At 37.8% G+C, this 23306-nt stretch overlaps 2 protein-coding genes across 7 annotated transcripts in view; one reads left to right on the forward strand and one right to left on the reverse strand.

Annotated features, from left to right (window-relative positions):
• CENPP (centromere protein P) overlaps positions 1-23306 on the reverse strand; it is a 377506-nt gene that overhangs the window by 157428 nt on the left and 196772 nt on the right. The window lies entirely within an intron of this gene.
• Positions 1-23306, forward strand: part of ASPN (asporin) — a 36383-nt gene that overhangs the window by 11127 nt on the left and 1950 nt on the right. For 3 of the 4 annotated variants that reach the window (XM_037157095.2, XM_037157096.2, XM_037157094.2), the window contains 4 exons: positions 6396-6609; positions 7778-7888; positions 21410-21503; positions 21889-22027. In XM_037157095.2, coding sequence (XP_037012990.1) covers positions 6396-6609; positions 7778-7888; positions 21410-21503; positions 21889-22027 — 558 coding nt within the window. Of the gene's footprint in view, positions 1-6395; positions 6610-7777; positions 7889-19139; positions 19320-21409; positions 21504-21888; positions 22028-23306 lie in introns of those variants that run through there. The other variant, XM_053662803.1, reaches the window with a different exon arrangement.

Consider the following 23306-nt stretch of genomic DNA (forward strand, 5'->3'; position numbering starts at 1 on the left):
AAAAATTTTTATTATATTTATTAATATTTTAATTTTTAAGATTTAAAAGATTACTGTTTCTTTTTAACATTTTGAGCCTCTAGATTTTAGCAAGTAAAATTTCTAATGTAATTTGGAATTAAGTTTGAGGGAGAGCCTGATTCCATACTGTCACAGCATTGGTGTCATCTCTTCCCTTCAGTGGGTTTAAGCCAGTACTGTTCTTTCAGCCACCCTCCACATTCTCATGCTATGCTGGAGAGAGGAAACACAAAAGCTGTCAACTGCAGTGAAGGGTTATCTGTAATAGGAGAAGGTAGAGACACCATGACCATCTTTCTTTTTTTTTATTTTTATTTAATTATTTTTCAAGTACAGTTCTGTCTATTACTCCCATCCCAGCCCACCCCACCATGTGCTCCCCACCTCCCTCCCATTTCCACCCTCCTTAGTTGTTGTCCATGTGTCCTTTATACTTGTTCCTCTAAATCCCTCCCCTATTTCCCCTGAAATTCCCTCCCCTCTCCTCTCTGGTCACTGTCCCCCTGTTTTCTATTTCAGTGTCTTTGTTTTTATTTTGCTTGCTTATTTGTTTTGTTGTTTAGCTTCCTGTTAAAGGTGAGATCATACGGTATTTGTCTTTCAACCCCTGGCTTATTTCACTCAGCATAATGCTCTCCAGTTCCATCCATGCTGTTGCAAAGGGTAGTAGTTCCTTCTTTCTCTCTGCTGCATAGAATTCCATTGTGTATATGTACCATAACTTTTTTTAAAACTTTTTTATTGATTATGCCATTATATTTGTTCTATTCCCCCCCTCCATTCCCCTCCACCCTGCACACCCCTCCCCCACCATTTCCCCCTTTAGTTCATGAACACGTGTCTCAAATTCTTTAGATTCTGTATTTCCCCTACTATTCTTACCCTCCCCCTATCTATTTTCTATCTACTATCTATGCTACTTATTTTCTGTACCTTCTCCCCCCTTCTCCTCCTCCCACTCCCCTATTGCTAACCCTTCATGTGATCTTCATTTCTATGGTTCTGCTACTGATCTAGCTGTCCTCTTAGTTTGCTTTTGTTTTAGGTGTGATTGTTACTAACTGAGTTTGCTGTCCTTTCACTGTTCATCTTTTTTATCTTCTTTTTCTTAGGTAAGTCCCTTTAACATTTCATATAATAAGGGCTTGGTGATGATGAACTCCTTGAATTTGGTCTTATCTGAGAAGCACTTTATCTGTCCTTCCATTCTAAATGAAAACTTTGCTGGGTAGAGCAATCTTGGTTGTAGGTCTTTGGATTTCATGACTTGGAATACCTCTTTGCAGCCCCTTCTTGCCTGTAAGGTCTCTTTTGAGAAATCAGCTAACAGTCTGATGGGAACTCCTTTGTAGGTGACTGTCCCCTTAGCTCTTGCTGCTTCTAGGATTCTCTCCTTCATTTTAATTTTGGCTAATGTAATTACGATGTGCTTTGGTGTGTTCCTTCTTGGGTCCAACTTCTTTGGGACTCTCTGAGCTTCCTGGATTTCCTGGAAGTCTATTTCCTTTGCCATCTTGGGGAAATTCTCCTTTATTATTTGTTCAAATAAGTTTTCCACTGGTGGCTGTGACTTTCCCCCTTCTGGTACCCCTATAATTCGGATGTTGGAACGTTTAAAGATGTCCTGGAGGTTCCTAAGCTTCTCCTCATTTTTCTGAATTCTTATTTCTTCATTCTTTTCTGTTTGATCATTTTTTTCTTCCTTCTGGTCCGCTCCCTTGATTTGAGTCCCAATTTCCTTTCCATTACTATTGGTTTCCTTTGTATTACCATTCATTTCAATTAGCTTAGCTTCCATATGTTTCTCTAATTTGTGACTAAAATCAACCAGTTCTGTAAGGATCCTGATAACCAGTGTTTTGAACTGTGCATCTGAAAGTTTGGCTATTTCTTCATCGCTTAGATCTATCGGTTCTGGGGCTCTGAGTTGTCCTAGAGCCATTTTTGGTCTATTCGTGCCATTAAGTAAGCGGAGCAAAGCCTTAGTTGTTTACCAGGATGGGGCGACCCAGGTCGCTGGTTTGTGACGCTGTGTGTGGGGGCGTGATCAGAGAGGGAGCAGTGGCGGTCCTCTCCGCTAGCCCAGTCCGTCCAGTCACACCACTCGCCCTGGGCCTGTTTATCCGATCAGAATTGTGCGAGCCTGCTGCCCCGCGCAGGCTTCCCCTCTCACTGGTTTATCTGCACGCAGATGCGCGACCGACCGACCGCAGACAGCCCGCTGCGCCTCTTCCCTGTGTGCTCCCGTAGCTAGCCCGCGATCAGCGCCTTCGGCTGTTTGCCCGCCGCGCACCACCCGGGGATTTTTTCTTGCCAACCTGCTCCGCTGCTGGCTTCACTTCTCTTACCAGTTTAGCTGAGCATTTAGTTGTCTTTGGACTCCGTATTGTCAATTTTCTGTGTGGCTTGGTTGTGTTTATTGTTGCTAAAAATAGTTGTTCTTAGATTTGGTTGTGCACAGAGGCAAGGTGGTTCCACCTACGTCTCCATCTTGGCGGAAGTCCATAATTTTTTGATCCATTCATTTACTGATGGGTACCTAGATTGCTTCTAACTCTTGGCTATTGTAAATTGTGCTGCTATGAACCTTGTGGTGCATAGGTTCTTTGAAATTGAAGTTTTAGGATTCTTAGGATATAATCCCAGCAGTGGAATTGCTGGGTCAAAAGGCAGGTCGAATTTTATTTTTCTGAGAAAATTCCATACTGTTTTCCATAATGGTTGTACCAGATTGCAATCCCACCAACAGTGAACTAGGGTCCCCTTTTCCCCACAACCTCTCCAACATTTGTTGTTTGTTGCTTTGTTTATGATAGACATTCTGATTGGTATAAAGTAGTATCTCATTGTAGTTTTAATTTGCATCTCTCTGATAGCTAGCGATATTGAGCATCTTTTTACGTGTCTCTGGATCCTCTGTATGACCACCTTTCTTGCTACCAGCCAAGTAGGCCTGTTATCTTTCTGAATCTAAAAGACTTGAGCCACCCTGCCTACCAGTTACCCTGGGGTCAGTGCATGGACCATACTGACTTATCCCAGCAGACAGGAAAAGGGGACTGTTGAGTCCCATTATGCAAACCAGTGTCTATGTGTCAGCTGGATGAGCAAGGACAATCAAGCTGATTGTGTTCTAGGCACCTGGAGGTATACTATTTCCTAGGCTCTCTAGCTCAGCCCTCTTGCCTGGAAAAGGTGGCCCCTGTGGGGAGCCAAGTCAGCCTCCCTGCAAAGCCATTCTCTTCTTTGCACTTCCAGGCATCTGGGCTCGTGGGACCCTGATTGCTCCCTTCCCTTTTAAATGTCCTATGTAGAGAGGTCAAATCTGGTTAAGCTCCATATATACCATAACACACACACACACACACACACACACACACACACAGGAAGAGAGCGAGAACCTGGAAGAGTATATACTTATTGCATAAGTGAGGACTCACTTAAATATTGAGATAATAGAAATATAAATAGCACAATGGATTCCTTCAAGGATCCATCCAGTCCACCCTATTCACTTCAGACCACAGAAACTTCTGGAGAATGGCAAGGCCATTATTCTAAACTTATAAGTTGGAAATATAACCTATGAGTGCTCCTACCACTTCTTCAATCTATATTCAGCTATATACCACAAGAATAATTAATGCCATATTTAATACCAAAATCATAAAAAAACTTTTTCATTTGTCACATCATTATTTATCACATGTCAGAAGTAATACAGGGACTTAGTCCACATGTAGTCCTGTTAATCATTGGTAAATAAAAATTGAGAAGATGACAGGAGCTGTCTTGGGCCTCCTTCATTTCCTTTTTAGTCCATTTCTATGTGGCACTGTACTGGAAGGTAAGGCTTCCACAGTCAGGCACGCCTGGCTCAGATCTGGGCTCCACCAAAAGTGCACTGGGGAATGTAGCTCACCTCTCTGAGCCCAACCTTTTTAGCTGTAAAAGGGCTGTAACAAAAGCAGTGAACTCAGAATGTTTATTTACACTAGATGAGTGAATACATATAAGGTGCCCAGCATGCAACCATTAACTATTATTGCCACCAGCCTAGTGTTTCTGGACTGGCCAATGTCTTAATGTAAAATACTTTAAAAAAAAGATTTTATTTCTTTATTTTTTAGAGAGGGGAAGGGAAGGGGAAAGAGAGGTAGAGAAACATCAACGTGTGGCTGCCTGTTGGGACCTGACCTGCAACCCGGGCATGTGCCCTGACTGGAATCGAACTGGTGACCCTTTGGTTTGCAGGCTGGCATTCAACCACTGAGTGGGCTAAAGTACTTTTTAAAGCACATACGTTATACTGGAATTGTGGGCATTTTGTATATTTCAAAACATTTATTTAATTATGTCATCAGTACCTGTCTTTAAAGAGAGTCAAAAATTTTTTTAGATACTCTATAAATTCTCTATATTATGTTTGAGCTGCTTGTTTACCATTGTGGTTCTTACACAAAGGACAATACAAGCATTAAAGAATGAGTGAGATCATTACACAAACATACACTCAAACAGTTCACTTCCAGCCCATTATTGATGGATGTTAAGCCATCTTCATCATATTGTCCTACTCCTGAAAGGCTATATTTTTCTCTCTGCAAGCCTCATATAGAACAACATTGTTTGGAGCTCTGTGACTGTCACTTTTGGAACTTTTATGTAAAAGCCAACACTAAAAAGTACAGCTTCACTGGAGAGAGTCTGCTCACCTAACTTGCTGAGGCAGTCTTTAATGACACTACATTAAAAACTCTTATCCCATTTTATAATACTCATACTTCCTTTTATGAAGCTCTGACAACTGCATGTCTTAATCAGAGGGGTAAAAAAGACCAACCCCAAACCCCAGACATGATGGTTGGCTCTACTGAGGCATACATTTCCTTTGGGGCCCTGCAGTTCCAGCCTACAGGAACTGCACGCAACAGGAAGAGCAAAGTGTGGAGGGTGGAGAGGCTGGGCCAGATAGGAGGCAAATCACTTTTCTTCACTTGTGTGCATTTCCTCATTACTAAAAGGAAAGAAACAATTCTTTTGTTATATTAACCTCATGGGGTTGAGTGAAGGTTCACCAATTTGTTATGCACACCCTGTCTCCACCCCCAACACTGAGTTCCACATTTCAGCATATCCAAAGGAAAGAAGAACTCTTAATTGGTATCAAAGATTCAGAAAGGAGTATATTTTACCATTTAGTAACTAAAATGTAGTTTTCACCTCTTCTCCCAGGCTTACCTTTTCCCAGGTAAAATTTTTAATAGTGGTGATATGTCTGAAAGAAGGGCAAGAAAAGGGAGAAGCAAAGTGCCTACAGGGAAATGAGTAAATATAATAGAGTTTAACTGCCAAAGCATTTTTTTGTATTTCTTCTGTGCAATAACAACATGAATGACACTGGAAAAGCATATTAACATAATGTGAAAACAAGGGGAAGATTGCTGTAGGATGGGACTGGGACAAAATTCATAAATGCAAAGAATCTAGAGCTGCTCCCTGATAGATTAGTAGGGAGAGATAAAAATCCTAAGGAAGCTAAGCCACCTGCCATCACCCTGGGGAAACATTTGCAAAATCTAGTAGTAAAACAAGGACTAAGCTATGTTCATTTTGCAATGAAAATAATTACTAGGGTGACTGACAAGTCCTGGTTGCCAAGAACTTTCCCAGTTTTGGTTCTGAAATTTACACATCCTAGGGGACCAAGAGTGTGGTAGTCAGCACCCTCATCAGGGCACAGAGGGTTTGACTGTCAGGAATGCAGAAGTCTGATGCTGTAAGTTTTCACTGTCAGGGCTGTTGTCACCTTTAAAAGGTGCTGCCACAACACACTGAGAAATAACCAGTAAAGTGAGGAAGGGTTGAGTCATTCTTCAAGTCTCACCACTGCTTCCCCAATGTTTTAAATATGTCTGAGGGCACTTTGTAGGAGTTTATTTTGACAGGTCTATATTCTAAGAAAAATGGCAAACATTAGGAAACATGAAAAAAATGTGGTTAAACTTAATTATGCAGAGTGAACAAACTTTAAGGTAAAATAAAAATAATACTACCAACCACTTCTATAAAAGGAAGTAGAAACAGAAGGGTGCCTCAACCATGAGAACATATCACCTACTCAAAGATAAACCAAAGGCACAAAAACAATCATTAAAGCTTTGCACTGTTCCAACTAAGTAGTAAAAAGGAAAAAAAATATATATATATAGAGAGAGAGAGAGTTTAGATTAGGCTGAGAAATTATTTAAATGATTAATCAAGTATACAAAATGACCTAACTTGCACTGATTTCCATGAGTGACTAATCACTGTATAATACTGGTAAATCAATCCACTTCCTAATATGGTATAACTTTTTATGCTTCATCTAGGCTTTGATCCTGAACAACAACAAGCTAACAAAGATTCACCCAAAAGCCTTTCTAACCACAAAAAAGTTGAGAAGACTATACTTGTCCCACAATCAACTAAATGAAATACCACTTAATCTTCCCAAATCATTAGCAGAACTCAGAATTCATGATAATAAAGTTAAGAAAATACAAAAGGAAACATTCAAAGGAATGAATGCTTTACATGTTCTGGGTAAGTTTTTGCAAATAAATGAGACATTCAGAAATTATAATTTATATACAGAGGTAGAGATTTTTTATCATCATTAACCACTTTTAAGACTGATAATTTCCAAAATTAATTATTTTTAAAAACCCTCACCTGATGACATGCTTATTAATTTTAGAGAGAGAGGAAGAGAGATGGATAAAAAGAGAGTGAGAGAGAGAAACTTTAATCAGTTGCCTCCAGAACATGCCCTGACCTGAGATTGAACCCATAATCTTTTGGTGCAGGGGAGTTCCAACTAACTGAGCAACCTGGCTGGGACCCCAAATTAAACTTTTGAACCTAATAATCTTTACTGAGATAAGCCATTTGCAAATCAATTAAAACATTAAAATTTATAGCACTAAAAGATGCCTTTTGTAATACACACACATATGAACTTTCAAGACTCCCCCCTCTTAAATATTTAGTGTAGTTTCTGGTTTCTGCCCCTTCATTGGATAAATCTGTTATTATTAAATTTAAAGGTAGTATTTTTAATGTATTGTACAAAGTACTCAAACACAATGTAGAAAATTAATTCAGATATTGTCTGGAATGTACACTTAACTTTTCATTATCTGCTTTAAGATTATTGAGCTAAAAATTCTTTTGTTGTATATGTTAAATTATACCCTATTTTACTTTTAACACTCATGGAATGCCATCTCCTCCAACAATATATATTCAAAATTCCTAACCAATATTCTCATTCATTTATTCATTTATTTAATTCAATCAGCATCAGTTACTGGCATTTCCTAAGTTTTATTTCTGTTAATAAGTAACAGTTTATATTGACTTATAATTTTAAAAGTTTAGGTAACAAATTAATGTATACTGGCAAATACAAATATTTTGAATTATATGTAGGATGATCTGTTTTTTTCTAATGTAATATTACAATGAATCCTTGAGCATGCTTATGGTTGGAAGAGAGTGATAATTTGTTAATTTAGTAATTCAAAGCAAAACAGTAAACCTGTTATCTTTGCCATCTTTTTCCAGGCTGACAAAAAGGTGAGTAAACATCGAAACAGAAATGAGTCTAAACAATTCTTCTGTTTTTTGGGATGTGTATCTCTCTGCATTGTGAGTTTCATTCTAGTAAAACATATGTATGCTAATTTATGTAATTCCCTCCTCCCCACAGAGATGAGTGCAAACCCTCTTGACAGCAATGGGATTGAGCCAGGGGCATTTGAAGGGGTGACAGTGTTGCATATCAGAATTGCAGAGGCAAAACTAACTTCAATTCCTAAAGGTTTGTGTTACTTTATTTAAGATAAAGTGTTTTTTTTTATTTCATCCTTAAATAACCATTAAATATAATGTTGTAAACTGTTTGCACTGTAAAAATCACACTATAATTAGAACCTTTTTTTACCAGTCTATCTGGTCAGTGTAGTGTGAAAGTGAGTGTTTTCTTATATACACTGTAAAGGGCCATATATAGTACTTTTTTTTTTGGTTAGTATGACACCAGTATCTTTTTTTCCCCCAAGTGAGAAGAAACATTAAGAAGAAATAAACCACTTATTTTCCTTCTCTTTCCTGATATTTACTCATCTATACTTTGTCATTCTTTGAAGTACCTATTACAGGTGAAAATTCTGTAGAGAAACAAAGGAAGATGCACAGGGCCACAAATTCTTGTCCCAGCCAAGCTGCAGTGGTTTGCCAGGGTTACCCCATTAGGCTAGATTGGGACAGAAGCCAGCTTTGGCAGGGATGAGTGTGAACTCGGGCCAAGGGGTTTGTTTGTTTGTTTCTTTTCAAAGTTGTGCAGATTAATGAGCCAATGCACAGAAAGGTCGGAGGACAATGTTGAGGACTTGGTAAACATCTTCTTGTGACTTAACTATTACCAGAATGAGTACCATACTCTCTATCATGTGACTTGAACCTGGCACCTAAAAGTAAATGTTTCTTAAGTTTGCAACTGGGCCAATTTCCTAATATATTACTCTAAGCTCCTGATCTGATGATTACCTACATAGGATTGCCTTTCTTAGGACCATGGTCATTCTTGCTTTCTCCTCCCTGATAAGGACATTCTCTCTCTCTCTCTGCTGTAATAACTACCTTGATCAGAAATAACCCCTATGGTAAATATTTTTCTTTCACACAGCTCTGCCATTCAGCATCCATAGTAAAAGCAGCAAATTAACCATAATCCCTTTTCTCCTAACCTCATTAGAAAATTAATAAGACAAATGTAACCGATCATTTTAAAGATGCAGCAGAGCTGCTATTATTAATGAAGTGATGATCTTTTTCTTGGCAGAAAAGTCAACTAAAGTAAAAAGGGAAAGAATTTTTTAATACAGAAAAGAATCAGTTTAATTCAGAACTACACAAATTAAAAACCAGTTTAATTTAGCTTTCAAAGAGGTGGCTGTTTTTCTAAAATGTTACATAGTTTACCTTCTTATCTTTAGAACAAGAAAAATATAAACTGTACCTAACAAGTTAAATATATACAGTCCCTTACATATGCTGTAAGCAACACTGGGAGAACAGTAATAGGGTAGGCCAAGCAGAGAGAGTAGACGGCTCTGCCCAAGAGCTGTGGGTCAGATGCACCCTGCAACTATCAGTGCTCTTTAGACTTGCAACAGCAGTCTTTCCTATATTGCAAAACATACTGACTCCAATTCTCTTCAAGTTTCAAAGAGTATCTTAAAAATGAAGGTTTAAATTCTCTAGTTTCTTGTAATACCTACAGGAAGATTTTATGTATTTAGAAATTCAAATTAAAATAAAATCTCTTTAACTTACATAACTATCCCTTCAAGATCCCTATGACATTCAAAATCCAGTTAAGTTTTTGTTTTTTTGTTTTGTTTTTTTTTTACAACTTATTTGCTAAAATGTAAAAGCCCTGACTTTTGGTCAAGATGAAGGCATAGGCAGATAGACTTAGCCTCCTCGCACAACCATAAGAAGGATCACAAGTAATCCCAAAGCAAAATATAACTAGAACTGCCAGAAAATCGAACTGTATGGAAATCTGAAAACTGAGGATTTGAAGAAGCCACATTCATCCAGATGGGTAGAAGGGGTGAAAATGAGGAGCTAGGTGGAGACGATTCTGTGTAGTGATGGTAGTGAGGCAGCAGCAGTGGTCAGCAGCAGAATGGGCAGTCCCACATTCACTTGTGGCAGATAAAACCCAGGAGGGACACCTGGGGAGTGAGACATTGCAGCCCCAGGCCACAATGCACAGCCCAGGGTTCCAGGGCCAGGATAATAAAGACTCATAACTTCTGGCCATAAAAACCAGTGGGGGTTGGGGCGGCAGCAGAAACTTCAGGTTCTTAAGGAGACTCCATTTAAAAGAACCACACAGCCCTAGAACATATGCAAACCTACCCACTCTGGGACTCAGCACCAGGGCAGCAGCTAGAAGGATGTCAGTTGCATACAGGAAGTAGAATAACTGACTGGAAACAGAGCAAAAGCAGAGCAAGTGGCATTGTTCCCTCACAAATCCCTCCCCTACATACTGAGCCACAAAGCTACAAAGCGGATTGCCCCACCCTGGCAATTACTTAAGGTTCTGCCCCCTACAACGTAACCGGTGTGCCAAGATGGAGTCAAGCAGCTCTATCCAATACTTAGAAGCAAACACAGAGAGGCTGCCAAATTGAGGAGACAAAGAAATATGGCCCAAATGAAAGAACAGATCAAAACTCTAGAAAAAAAGCTAAGCAAAAGAGATAAACAACATATCAGATGCAGAGTTCAAAACACTGGTGATAAGGATGCTTAGAATTCTCACTGAGTACAGAAAATGCACAAGGGAAACAATCAAGGCTACACTAAGTGAAATAAAGAAATAGCCAAAAGGAACCAACAGTGAAGGGAAGGAAGCCAGGGTTCAAAACAAAAATTTGGAACACATGGAAGAAATAAATAGTCAACCACTATGGAATGAAGAAATAAGACTTCAAAAAAAATTACAGTATAAGAAGGCTCTGGGACATCTCCAAGCATGCCAACATCCAAATCATATGGATGCCATAAAGAGAAAAGGAAGAGCAAGAAATGGAAAACTTAGTTGAAAAAACAATGAAAGAAAATCTCCCTAATTTGGCAAAGGAAATAAACACACAAGTCTAGGAAACACACAGAGTCCTAAATAAGTTAGACCCTAAGATGGCAACAACGAAACACATCAGAACTAAAATGCCAAATGTTAAAGATAAAGAGAAAATCTTTAAAGCAGCAAGGAGTTCCCATAAGACTGTCTGCTGATTTCTCAAAAGAAACCTTGCAGGAAAGAAGGGACTGGTGAGAAGTATTCAAAGTGATGAAAAGCAAGGATCTATAACCAAGATTACTCTATCCAGCAACAGTATAATTTAGAATGGAAGAGCAGATAAAGTGCTTCCTAGACAAAGGAAAACTAAAGGAGTTCATCAACACCAAGACATTATTATATGAAATGTTAAAGGAACTAAAGAAAAAGATAAAAACTATGAACATTAAAATGACAATAAACTTAAAACAATCAACAACTGAACCTAGAAATACAAAAACAAAAACAAACTTAGCAAACAACTAAAACAGGAACAAAATCATAGAAATGGAGATCACATGGAGGGTTATCAGCAGGGGCAAGGAATGGGGAAAAAGGTATAGAGATTAAAAAGCATAAATGGTAGGTACATAGTAGACAGAGGGAGGTTAAGAATAGCATAGGAAATGAGAAGTCTAAAACTTATGGACATGAACTAAGGGAGGGATTGCTGGAGGGAAGGGGGGGTACCAGGCAGAAAGGGGCAAAGGAAAAATCTTGGGACAACTGTAATAGCATAGTCAATAAAACATATTTTAGAAAAATAAGTTTGGGATCATAGCATGAATAAGCTTTTGAGGAACAGACCTACATATAACAGGTATATGTGGGGAAAAAAATGTAAAGGCTGGCTCCTTAAATGTTATAAAACAATGATTACTACACTTGGCAGGATGAATTAGGACCCAAGAGTCCTTACCAGACCTGACAAGTTAATATATAGAGAAAAATGTTTTCCTTCCTATCCATTTGGAAAATTCTACTTCATAACAGTGTTGTGTGGAGGTGGGAGAGAGATCTGTTTGAAGGTAGACTAGGAATAGAAATAGGTGTATAAAAGTATGAGAATACTTGTTGGCAGCCAGTGAGCTTCTACCAAAATCCAAATCTTTGCTCATTTGTCTCGCAAAGGCTACACTTTTGTGCAAAGGCCTTAGAGAGAAGTTCTGTCAAGTTTTACAAACCCAAAAAATTTTCTTGACTCCTCAACATGAACAGATACTTTTCTCTTCTTTGACTTGCTACAGCATATTCTAGAATAGGCTGGTAAACATTATGAAATGTTTCTAGTGATTTTTGTATGCATGATGGATTTGCTCAACTAATATAAAGGTCTTTGAAAAGAAAACCCTTTCTTTTACATATTGAAGTAAATATCTAGTCATTCTGTAAATGCAACTAGACTAATCGGAATTTAAGAAATTAGAACCTTATCAGCTTAGAATTATTTTTCTACTCTCCAGTTTATTTCTAAAATTCAAAGTAGACTCTGAAATCAACATAAGTTCAGTCATTAAGAATATGATATTTATAAGGATGCTTCAATTACCTTCATCAGTCTTTATCACTAATATAGGAAGGAAGAATGTTTTAGCAAGAGTTGAAAAAACAAAGAACACTTTCCTGAGCTAGTAAACTACAACCTTTGGTTGACAAATAACACTTTAAGTTTTCAATACTAGGTATTACATATACAGGTCCTATATAGGACTAAGAAAATGAAATCTGAGTAAATTTTCTAGTTAGTCTCTTATATTCCTGTTTCAGTTAATCTAGGGAGAATTGGGGGGTCAGAACATGCATGTGTAAGAAGAGAAGACACAAACATTCAAAGGGCACCTGGCATGTGCCAGGTGGTGCTGGCAAATTAAGGAATTAAGAAATGCCCTTTTAATTTATGCAACTACTACTAATTGAAAAGAATAAATTCTGCAATGAATTACATATCAAAAAGATTAAAAATCCATGTGTTCAGTGATATTTTTATAATGTTTTGTTTATACTGTTATTGTTGCCCCAGTTTTTTCCCCCTTCACCTGACTGCCCCCATTTCCACAGTCAATCCCCACACCATTGTCCATTTCTATGGGTCCTTCATACATGTTCCTTGACTAATCAATTCACCTTCTTTCAAACAGTACCCATCTCCACCCTCTTACCACTGTCAGTTCATTCCATGTTTCTATGCCTCTGGTTCTCTTTTGCTCATTATTTTATTTTAACATTTTTATTGATTATGCTATTACAGTTTTTCCAATTTTCCCCCTCTATTCTCCTTCCACCCTGCCCCAACCCTCCAGCATTCCGCCCCCTCCTTAGTTCACATCCATGGGTTGTACATAATTTCTTTGAATCCTCTGTTTCCCATACCATTTTTATCTCTTCCCATCTACCTTATGCCTACTAACCATGTTTCTTCTTCCCTGTACTTTTCCCCCTTATTCCTCCCTTCCCTCTCCCCAGTGAAATTCCTCTGTGTGATGTCCATTTCTCTGTTTCTGTTCCTGTTCTGGTTGTTTGATTAGTTTTTGTTTTCCTTTTCTTTTAGGTTCATTTGCTAATAGTTGTGAGTTTGTTGTCATTTTACTATTCATATTTTCAATCTTCTTTTTCTTGGATTAGTCCCTTTAACATTTCATATAATAAGGGCTTGGTGATGATGACCTCCTTGAACTTGACCTTACGTGGGAAGCACTTTATTTGCCCTTCCATTCTAAATGAAAGCTTTGCTGGATAAAGCAATCTTGGATGTAAGTCTTTGGGTTTCATGACTTGGAACACTTTTTTCCAGCCCCTTCTTGCCTATAAGATCTCTTTTGAGAAATCAGCTGATAGTCTAATGGGAACTCATTAGTAGGTAGCTCTCCCCTTTCTTCTTGCTTCTTTTAGGATTCTCTCCTTATCTTTAATCTCAGGTAGCTTCATGATGATGTGCCTTGGTGTGTTCCTTTTTGGAGCCAACTTCTTTGAAACTCTCTTGGGCTTCCTGGACTTCCTGGAAGTCTATTTCCTTTGTCAGACTGGGGAAGTTTTCCTTCATTATTTGTTCAAATAAGTTTTCAATTTCTTGGTCTTTGTCTTCTCCTTCTGTCACCCTTATAATTTGGATATTGGAACGTTTCAGGTTGTCCCAGAGGTTTGTAAGAGTCTCTCCACTTTTTTTAATTTCTTGTTTCTTCATTCTGATCCAGTTGAATATTTTTTCCTTTTGTTTCAAAAAAAAAAATACTGTTTGTTGCTTTGAGTCCTGGTTTCCTTCCTGTCACTGTTGGTTCCCTGAACATTCCGCTTTATTTCACTTTGAGTATCCTTCATTTGTGTTTTTGTTTTTTGACCAAGCTCAGTCAGATCTGTGAGCATTTTGATTAACAGGGCTTTAAATTCTCCATCAGATAGGCTGGCAATCTCCTCCTCCTTGGTTAGCTCTCTTTCTGAGGCTTTACTCTGTTCTTTCATTTGGGCCATATTTCTTTGCCTTGGCACACCTGATAGGTTGTGAGGGGGTAGAGCCATGGCAGGACAACCCTCTTTGCTGCACTGCAGCATTGCCTGTGGGGGAGGAGCGTGAGAGGGAACAGTGTGGCAGGACTGCTGGTCTCTAGTGCACTTTTCAAAGGACTCTCCTGTGAGACTGGAGCTTCTCCTACTGCCAGAAACCCCAGCCATTGCCCACAGCCACCTCTGAGTCCCCTTAAGTCAGCCCCTCCCATGCAGCCGACAGAGATCAGCAGTCAGCTCCGTCCCCAAGGTCTGCCCCAACACCAATGTTTTTCTGACTCAGCCCTTGTAGTCTGCTGCCTTACTGGTCTGGTTGTTCTGAATGATTTTTTTCTTTAATTCCTTTGTTGTCAGAGTTCCATGCAGTTTAATTTTTTAGTGCTTTTGGTTATTTATTGATTTCAGATTGGTTGTTATTCTCCTTTTGGTTGTGTGGGGAAGCAAAGGGTCTCTACCTACACCTCCATCTTGGCCAGAACTTGATGATTATTATTTTAGAGTATGGGACTTTATATCTGGGATTTCTGAGTATGGGATTTATATTTTAGAGTATGGGACTTTATACCTTCCCATCCAAAATACTGTGCATTGGAAAATGCAGGCAGCTGTAGCACAATCATCCAGGTATCCTTGAGGAGGGATGGAGGGAGAGATCATTAGTTTATTTTGTTCATGAGATTCCTCTTATAAGTGAGATCATATGGTATTTGTCTTTCAACAACTGGCTTATTTCATTTAGTATAATAGTCTCCAGTTCCATCCACACTGTCACAAAAGATAGGAATTCCTTTTTTCTGCTTCATAGTATTCCACTATATAATTGTATCACAGTTTTTTAATCCATTCATTTATTGATGGGCAGTTAGGCTGTTTCCAACACGTGGCTATTGTAAATAGTGCTGCTATGAACACAGGTGTGCACAAATTCTTTTGAATTGCTATTTCCAGATTCTTAGGGTATATTTCCAGCAGTGGAACCACTGGGTCAAAAAGTAGTTCCACTTTTAGTTTCTTGAGGAAATTCCATATTTTCCCCACAGTGTCTACACAATTCTGCATTCTGAACAATACTGTACTAGGGTTCCTTTTTCTCTACATCCTCACCAGTACTTGTTGTTTGGTCATTTATTAATGATAGTCATTTTGGAATGTGAGAAATCTCACTGTAGTTTTAATTTGCATCTCTCTGATGGATAGTGATGTTGAGCATTTTTTATGTCTTTTGGCAATCTGTAGGTCCTCTCTGAAAGTGTCATTCAGGTGTCAATAAGCCCATTTGTCTTCCTAATGTTGAGTCGTGTAAGTTCTTTATACATTTTGGAAATTAAAACCTTGTCTGATGTATCATTGGCAAGCATATTCTCCCATACAGTTGGTTCACTTTTCATTTTGATGATGTCTTCTTTAGCCACGCAGAAGCTTTTTAATTTGATAAAGTCAAATTTATTTTTTCCTTTATTTCCCTTGTCCTAGGAGATACATCGGCAAAAATACTGCTACGTAAGATATATAAAATTTTACTGCATTTTTCCCCAAGGATTTTTATGGTATCACAACTTATATTTCCCAGTCCAGTTTTTTTCAACACTTTTAATTGAAGAGATTGTCTTTACTTCGTTGTATGCCCATGTCACCTTTGTCAAATATTAATTGAACCATAAAGACATGGGTTTATTTCTCATCTTGATATTCTGTTCCATTTTTCTACATGTCTGTTCTTTTGCCAGTAGCAGACTCTTCTGATTACAGTGGCCTTGTAATACAAATTGATATCAGGTATTGTGATCCCTCTAAGTTTGTTCTTCTTTCTCAAGATGGCTATGGCTATTGGGGGTCTTTTATGGTTTCATATACATTTTTGGAATATTTGTTCCTAGATCCGTGAAATATGCCACTGGTATTTTAATAGGAATTGTACTGAATCAGTAGATTGCTTTGGGCAGTATGCACATTTGCCTGATATTAATTCTTCCCATCCATGAACAGGGTGAATGCTTCCATTTATTTGTATCTTCCTCAACTTCTTTCTTCAGTGTTCTATAGTTTTCCATTTACAGGTCTTTTATATCATGTTTAAATTTATTCTGAGGCACTTTATTATTACTTTTTGTTGCTATAGTAAATGAATTTTTCCTTAAGCTTCTCTTTCTCATAGTTCATTGTTAGTATACAAACATTTTGTCGATTTCTAAATAGTAACTTTGTATCCTGCTACTTTGTGGCATTCACCCATTAAGTCAAGTAGTTATGGAGTGGAGTCTTTAAGATTTTTTATGTACACTATTGTGTTGTCTCTGAATAATGTTTAACTTCCTCCTTTCCAGTTTGGATGTTTTTTATTTCTTCTTCTTGTCTGATTGCTATGGCTGGTATTTCCAGTACTATGTTAAATAAGAGTGGTGAAAGTGGATACCCTTGTCTTGTTCCTAGTCTTACAGGAAAAGCTTTTAGTATTTGCCCACTGAGTATGATGTTAGCAGTAGGCTTTAAGTACATGCCCTTTTTATGTTGAGGTATGCTCTCTCTCTTCCCACTTTGCTGAGTGTTTTCATCATAAATGTGTGCTGAATCTTAACAAATGCTTCTTGCATCTTTTGATAAGATCTTGTGCTTTTTTCATTTTGTTTATGTGATGTATCACATTTATTGATTCATGAATATTGTACCATCCTTGCATCCTGGAATAAATTACTCTTGATCATGGTGTATAATCTTTTCAATGTATTTCTGGTTCTTGGTTGCTGGTATTTTATTGAGGATTTTAGTATGTATATTCATAAGAGATATTGGCCTGTAATTTTCTTTGTTGTGTCTTTACCTGGTTTTAGGATTAGTATAATACTTGTAATTAGAGTTTGGGCCTTGTAATAAGAGTTTAGGAGTATTCCCTCTTCTTGAATGTTTTGGTATAGTTTAAGAAGGATAGGTGTTAGTACTCCTTTGAATGTTTGGTAAAATTCATCTGTGAAGCCATCTGGTCTATGCCTTTTGTTTGCCCAGGGTTGTTTTTTTTTGTCTGGAAGATAGGCCCATTGTTGACAGTAGGTAGTTAAAATCCACTACAATGACTGTATTGCTGTCAATCTCTTAAAGTATTCCAAGATTTTCTTTATATATTTAGGTGCTCCTCTATTGCGTACATATATGTTTACAACGGTTATATCCTCTTTTTGGAGCACTCTCCTAAGTATTATGTAGTGATCTTCTTTGTGTTTTATAATGGCAGTAGTTTTGTAGTTATTTTGTCTGATATAAGTATTGCTACCCCAGCTTTTTTTCATGTCCATTTGCATGCAGTATTTTTTTTTCTATCCATTCATATTGTCTGTATAAATCTTTTGTTCTGAGGTGGGTCTGTAGACAGCATATTTGCAGGTTTTGTTTACTTACTCATTTAGCTACCTTATGTCTTTTGATTGGAGCATTTAATGTATTTACATTTAAGGTTATTATTGATAGGTATTTATTCATTTCCATTTTCTCTCTTTGTACTTGTGTTTCAATATATATATTCTTTCCTTCTTAAAGCAGTCCCTTTCACATCTCTTGCAATGCCTGTTTGGTGGAAATGTATCCTTTTTAGTCTTTTTTCTTTTAATTGGGGAAACTCTTTTATTTAGCCTTCAATTTTAAATGAGAGTCTTGCTGGATAGTGCAGTCTTGGTTATAGGTCCTTGCTTTTCATTACTTGGAATATTTTGTGCCGGTCCCTTCAGGCTGTAGGGTTTCCATTTAGAAATTAGCTGATAGCCTTATAAACCCCCCCTTGTGTGTTACTAGCTGTTTCTCCCTTGCTGCCTTTAAGATTCTTTGCCTTTAAATTTTGCCATTTTGATTATAATGTGTCTTTTGAGTGGGCCTGTTTGGGTTCATTTTGATTGGGACTCTCTGTGCTTCCTGAATCTGCATAACTTTTTCCTTCACCAAATTAGGGAAGTTTTCTCTCATTATTTCTTCAAATAGGTTTTCTATCACTTCCTTTCTTCTCCTTCTGGTAGCCCTATGATGTGAATATTGTTATATTTCATGTTGTCCTAAAGCTCCCTTAAAGTAGTCTCATTCTTCTTGAGTCTTTTTTCAGTTTGTTGCTTTGACTGGGTGTTTTTTTTTTCTGCCTTGTCTTCCAACTCACTGATTCAATCCTCTGCTTTATTTAGCCTGATTTTAATACCTTCGTCTGCATTTTTCATTTCCACATGGTTCTTATACAGTTTCTATATCATGTTTTTAAAATTTCATTTAAAAATATTTTTATAGAGCAGGAAAGGGAGGGAGAAAGAGGAGATAAACATCAATGCACAAGAGAAACACTGACCAGTGCCTCTTGCATGTCCCTAACTGGTGACCTGGCCTGCAACCCAGGCATGTGCTGTGACTGGGACCTGAACTAGCAACTTTTCAGTTCGCAGGCTGGTGCTCAATCCACTGAGCCACAGCAGCCAGGGCTCTATGTCCTTTTTAAGGCTGATGTAGTTCCCACTAAATACTTTATAGCTCCCATAAAGTTCCTTGTAGTTCTCATTAAGTTCCTTGCACATCCTTATAACCATTATTTTAAACTACGTCTGATAAATTGCTTACTTCAATCTCACTTAGTTCTCTTCCTGGAGATTACGGATTTATTTTCAATTGGGGGTTCTTGTCTCCCCATTTTAGGTGACTCTTTTTGTTTGTTTCCACATATTAGATGAATCTGCTTTGACTCCCTGTGTTCATGCTGTGGCCTTCTACGGTAGGAGTCCTGTGGGACTCAGTGGTGCAGTCTCCTTGATCTCCTGAGCTGGATGTTCTAGGGATGCCTTTTATGAAGTTTATGTGGGCTCTCCTATTGTATTTGGGTTTTGATTATTTTTGGTTCATTATTGGTGGGTGCTCCCCTCCAACGGGCTGACGGAGAGTCAATCTCCACCATGTCTTGTATGCTGTTGTACAGGTGCTGACAGAACATTAACAAAAAAAGAAAAAAGAAAACACCCCCACACCAGCAACAATACCCTCCACCAACATTAATGTCAACAACAAAGGAGCAAAGATTAATAAAGGTAGAAAGAAAATAAAAATATTATGTGAAAGAAAAAAGAATATAAGATGACTAAAGGAAAGAAAAATGATTTGGAGAAGATACGGGGGAGAGAAATTCTAAGAGTAAGGAATAGAAACAAGGTGATGAATGGGAACAACTAAAATTTAAAATGAAATAACAAAGGGAAAGAAGATGTCAAAATGGAGTTAGAAAAGGAAATAGTAAAATATGAGATTTGAAATTAAAAATAGTGAAAAATAGCAAAATTAAAGAAACAGGAAAAAAGTTAAAAAGCTATGCGAAAGAAAAATAGCTCACATAATGGAGGAGATCAAGGTGAAGTTTGTCTCAGAAGAGTTTAGTGCTTGCCTGCTGGCTTGTCCTTCTGGATACACCTCTGGTGTCCTGAAGTTGTCCCTATCTAGCTGCAGGCAGCCTGTTAGAAGCTATAAGCTTTTCCACAGTTTGTAACATCTGCGGTCATCCTCACTGCTATGCACACCTGGCTTTTTAGCAGCACCAGGCCTAGACGTGGGTCAATTAACATCTGAAAGCACTGCAGGTACTGCTTCCACCTGCCTCTGCCTGTGATCCTGCTATTAGACTTAGTCTAGCTGCTGACCTGTTTCTAAGAGGGCTTCTGGTGGAATCAGTAGGATATGATGCCTGGATCTCCTATAGGAGGTGCTGTTCAGACTTCAGGGAAGATTGTGGTGTGTTCACATATCTGAGTCTGTCTCTGAGTATTTCCCTGAACTCAGCAGCACAAAGCCCCTAGAAGGGTAGGAGGTGGGGCTTCCAGAGCCCAGAGTTTGGGTCTGACAGTATTCTTAGGTTTTCCTGTGAGTTGGAAGCAGTCTGGTTCCTGGGAAGGTGTATATAATGGCAATGTCTTAAAGCCAGTTTCCAACACTCATCAGTCTGCCTATGTTCCTGTCTCCTTGGCAGGGGATAAGATGCAGGTCGGGGTAAAGTAAGAAAGAAGTTGAGTTGGGTAAGCAGGATTTCAAAGGATGAGAGTAGGGGGCTTCCAGAGGCTGGTGTGAGCAGTTTTCCCAAAGGATGGAATAATTGTTTTTCCCCTGCAAGGGTTTTGCTTTTCTAAAGAAAAGTGTCTGCTGCAGTATGGTGTTATATCCCAACACTAGGAACCCAGCAGCTGGTCTCCTAAGAACCTCCCCCAAGCCTTCTACTCTAGACTCTTCTCACATGACTGCAGACAGTGCTGCCCTCACTTCCCCAAGCCAAAGGTGAGTGGCCAGGGAAACTTCTGCAATGGCCCCTTAAAAGAAAAGAAAGGGAAAAAAAAGGTGGTTTTGTCTCAAGCAGGCTCCTAATTCCCCTAATGACCTCATATATATTGTTTTACAGTTGATTTGTTCAAGTCAGGATCCTAGTAAATTTTACAAATACATTTATTTGGTTCTTATATCTCTTAAAATTTGTTTTAAGCTGTAGTAAGTAATTTTTATTAATTTTGTTAGATGTGATACTGATATGATGGTTACATAAATAGAAGATGACTATATGAGTTAAAGACATCTAGTAAAGTCTTTACAGGTGAATTATCATTATGCATAGAATTTAATTTTAAATAGGCCAGCAAAAAACAAGTGAATAAACAAAAATCAACTGTTTTTAATAACAATAATCAGAGAAGGGGGATTTGTGGGCTGGGTGAAAAAGGTGAAGGGATTAAGCAAAAAAAAAAAAGAGAACAAAACTCATAGACACAGATGACAGTGGAGGAAAAAAGGCATGAGGGAAGGTAGGATACAATAAAGGGGACATAAATAATGAAAGGAGGAGACTTGACTTTGGGTGGTGAACATCATACAATATACAGATGTTGTATGATAGAACTGAATGATTGAAAGTGATATAATTTTATTAAGCAATGTCACCCCCCAAAATTTCTATTAAAAATCAATAATGAATAACTAATGGGGTAGATGAAAGAAAATTGGAAAAACTAAGACAATTATTAAGTTGGGCCAACAGCACGATGGTCAGAATTACTAGCTTCAATTTTGGTATGTGTTTGAAGTTTTCCATAATGAAATGTTTAATAAAAGCAGATCCCTAAAAATTTACCTAAGTCTATAATGTGAAACTTAACAAGTAAATCAACTGAGATTGATCTTACTTGATCTAACACACCTTTCTTTCCTTATCATTAGAACTACCATCAACTCTATTAGAGCTTCATTTAGATTTTAATAAAATTTCAACTGTGGAACTCGAGGATTTTAAACGATACAAAGATCTACAAAGGTAAAAGTTCCCCAAATCCTAACTTACAAGTGGTACTCTATATGATGAACATAATGAAATTTCTTGGAGAATATTATAGGGACCTAATCAAGATTGTATTGTTACTACTAGGAAAACTGGAAAGTACTGCTATTATTCCATTTCTATAATGGAAGAGGGTACCAAATAGAATGAATAAACAAAAGTTTTCAAATATTACATAAAGAATTTTCTGACAGTGTAGGAGAGGGCTGTTAACATACTGAAATAGGTTATTAAATAAAACCATGAAATACCTTTCTCTGAACACATATATTGGACAGGTTTATATTTCTAACTCAGTTATTTTCATCTAACTGTATCACTCCATCTTCTTAAGAGTTGATGAATTTTATATCACTTTTAGGCTGGGCCTAGGAAACAACAGAATCACAGATATCGAAAATGGAAGTCTTGCTAACATACCACGCATAAGAGAAATACACTTGGAAAACAATAAATTAAAAAAAATCCCTTCAGGATTACAAGAGTTGAAATACCTCCAGGTAAAACATTCTACTTGTGTTTTGTAGATATTAGTACTTTTATTTGTTCTTATGAGACCTCTTAACACCTGAGGCAAAGGCCAAGTAAGTTGTAAGGGTAAAGTGAGAGAGCATTAGGAGACTGGTTTCTATGGGAACGTCAGCTAAAATACTCAAGTATCCATGTCTATCCTTCCCTTTCTCTTACTAAAACTGCCAAGGCCATTATGGCATTGGCACTAGCTAATTTCAGGTCTCTGGGTGGCAGTGGCTATGTAAAGGCAGGACTGGTCAGGAGGAAATCAAGTAGGACTGCACTGGAAACACTTAATAAAGGCAAGCCCTGTAGACAACGTCCTAGGTATTCTCACTACTAATGCAGTGCTAAATTAGAAGTGTGTATGCTTTTTTAAAAACTCAGGCCAGAAAAATAAAATCAAAAGTCAGTATTTGAAACATAATACATTCACATTTCTTGTTCTAATTATTAAAAATCTTTTTCCTGTAATCTGGCAACTCCTGACTAGCTGGGAGGGGCCACATAATCCTTGGAGAATTGCATAAAGATCCTCCCAAGAACAAAAATGAAGACAAGCTTCTGCATATAATTTTGGAAATTTTACAGATCTCCTTGATTCTCATTTATAGGCCTCAAATTAAGAATCCATACTTAACCCCATTTCACCTTAGCCTATGTTTCTCATATGGGTATTTTGTTATACAATGTTCTCATCTTCCAAGAAGCAAAAACATACTGAGAACAAACCTGAGCTTAGAGCTACTTGCTTCTACATTTCTTTCCTATTTATTTTTAAAAGTTTTGTTAGCTACACTCTTTTGAGATCCAAGCCATCGAAATGGATGTGCTATATATAGGTGTTCATCTCAAAGTTACAACTTTTGCTTTGACTTTTTGAAGTGGTAGATTTAAATGTCTATTGTTAACCAGTGAGCAGGATCTGAGTCCTTTCTCTCTTGAGCTGTCCCATCTTTACATACTTAACTCCATGACTCTGGTCCCAGCTTCTGGACACTCTTAAATCTACCCATACTCTTGTTGGCATTTTAAAAAGATGAATAGAATTGTAACCCAAACAGAGACAAACACAAGTCATAAGGATATAATTCAACGAATGCCCATAAAGCAAACAGGATACATGTCCACAACTGTCTCCCATTCCCAGTGAGGTCAGTGCTATGATAAACTGTACCTTGCACTGACACTGAGCTGCTGGAAAATGCAGAGCAATCACAAAAGCATCTGTCACAAAATCCATAAGACAGAGGGCAGAGGGGGCTC

Source organism: Artibeus jamaicensis, unplaced genomic scaffold (assembly GCF_021234435.1).
Source record: "Artibeus jamaicensis isolate MK-2021 breed Jamaican fruit bat unplaced genomic scaffold, CSHL_Jam_final contig_288, whole genome shotgun sequence".
Taxonomy (NCBI): Eukaryota; Metazoa; Chordata; class Mammalia; order Chiroptera; family Phyllostomidae; genus Artibeus; species Artibeus jamaicensis.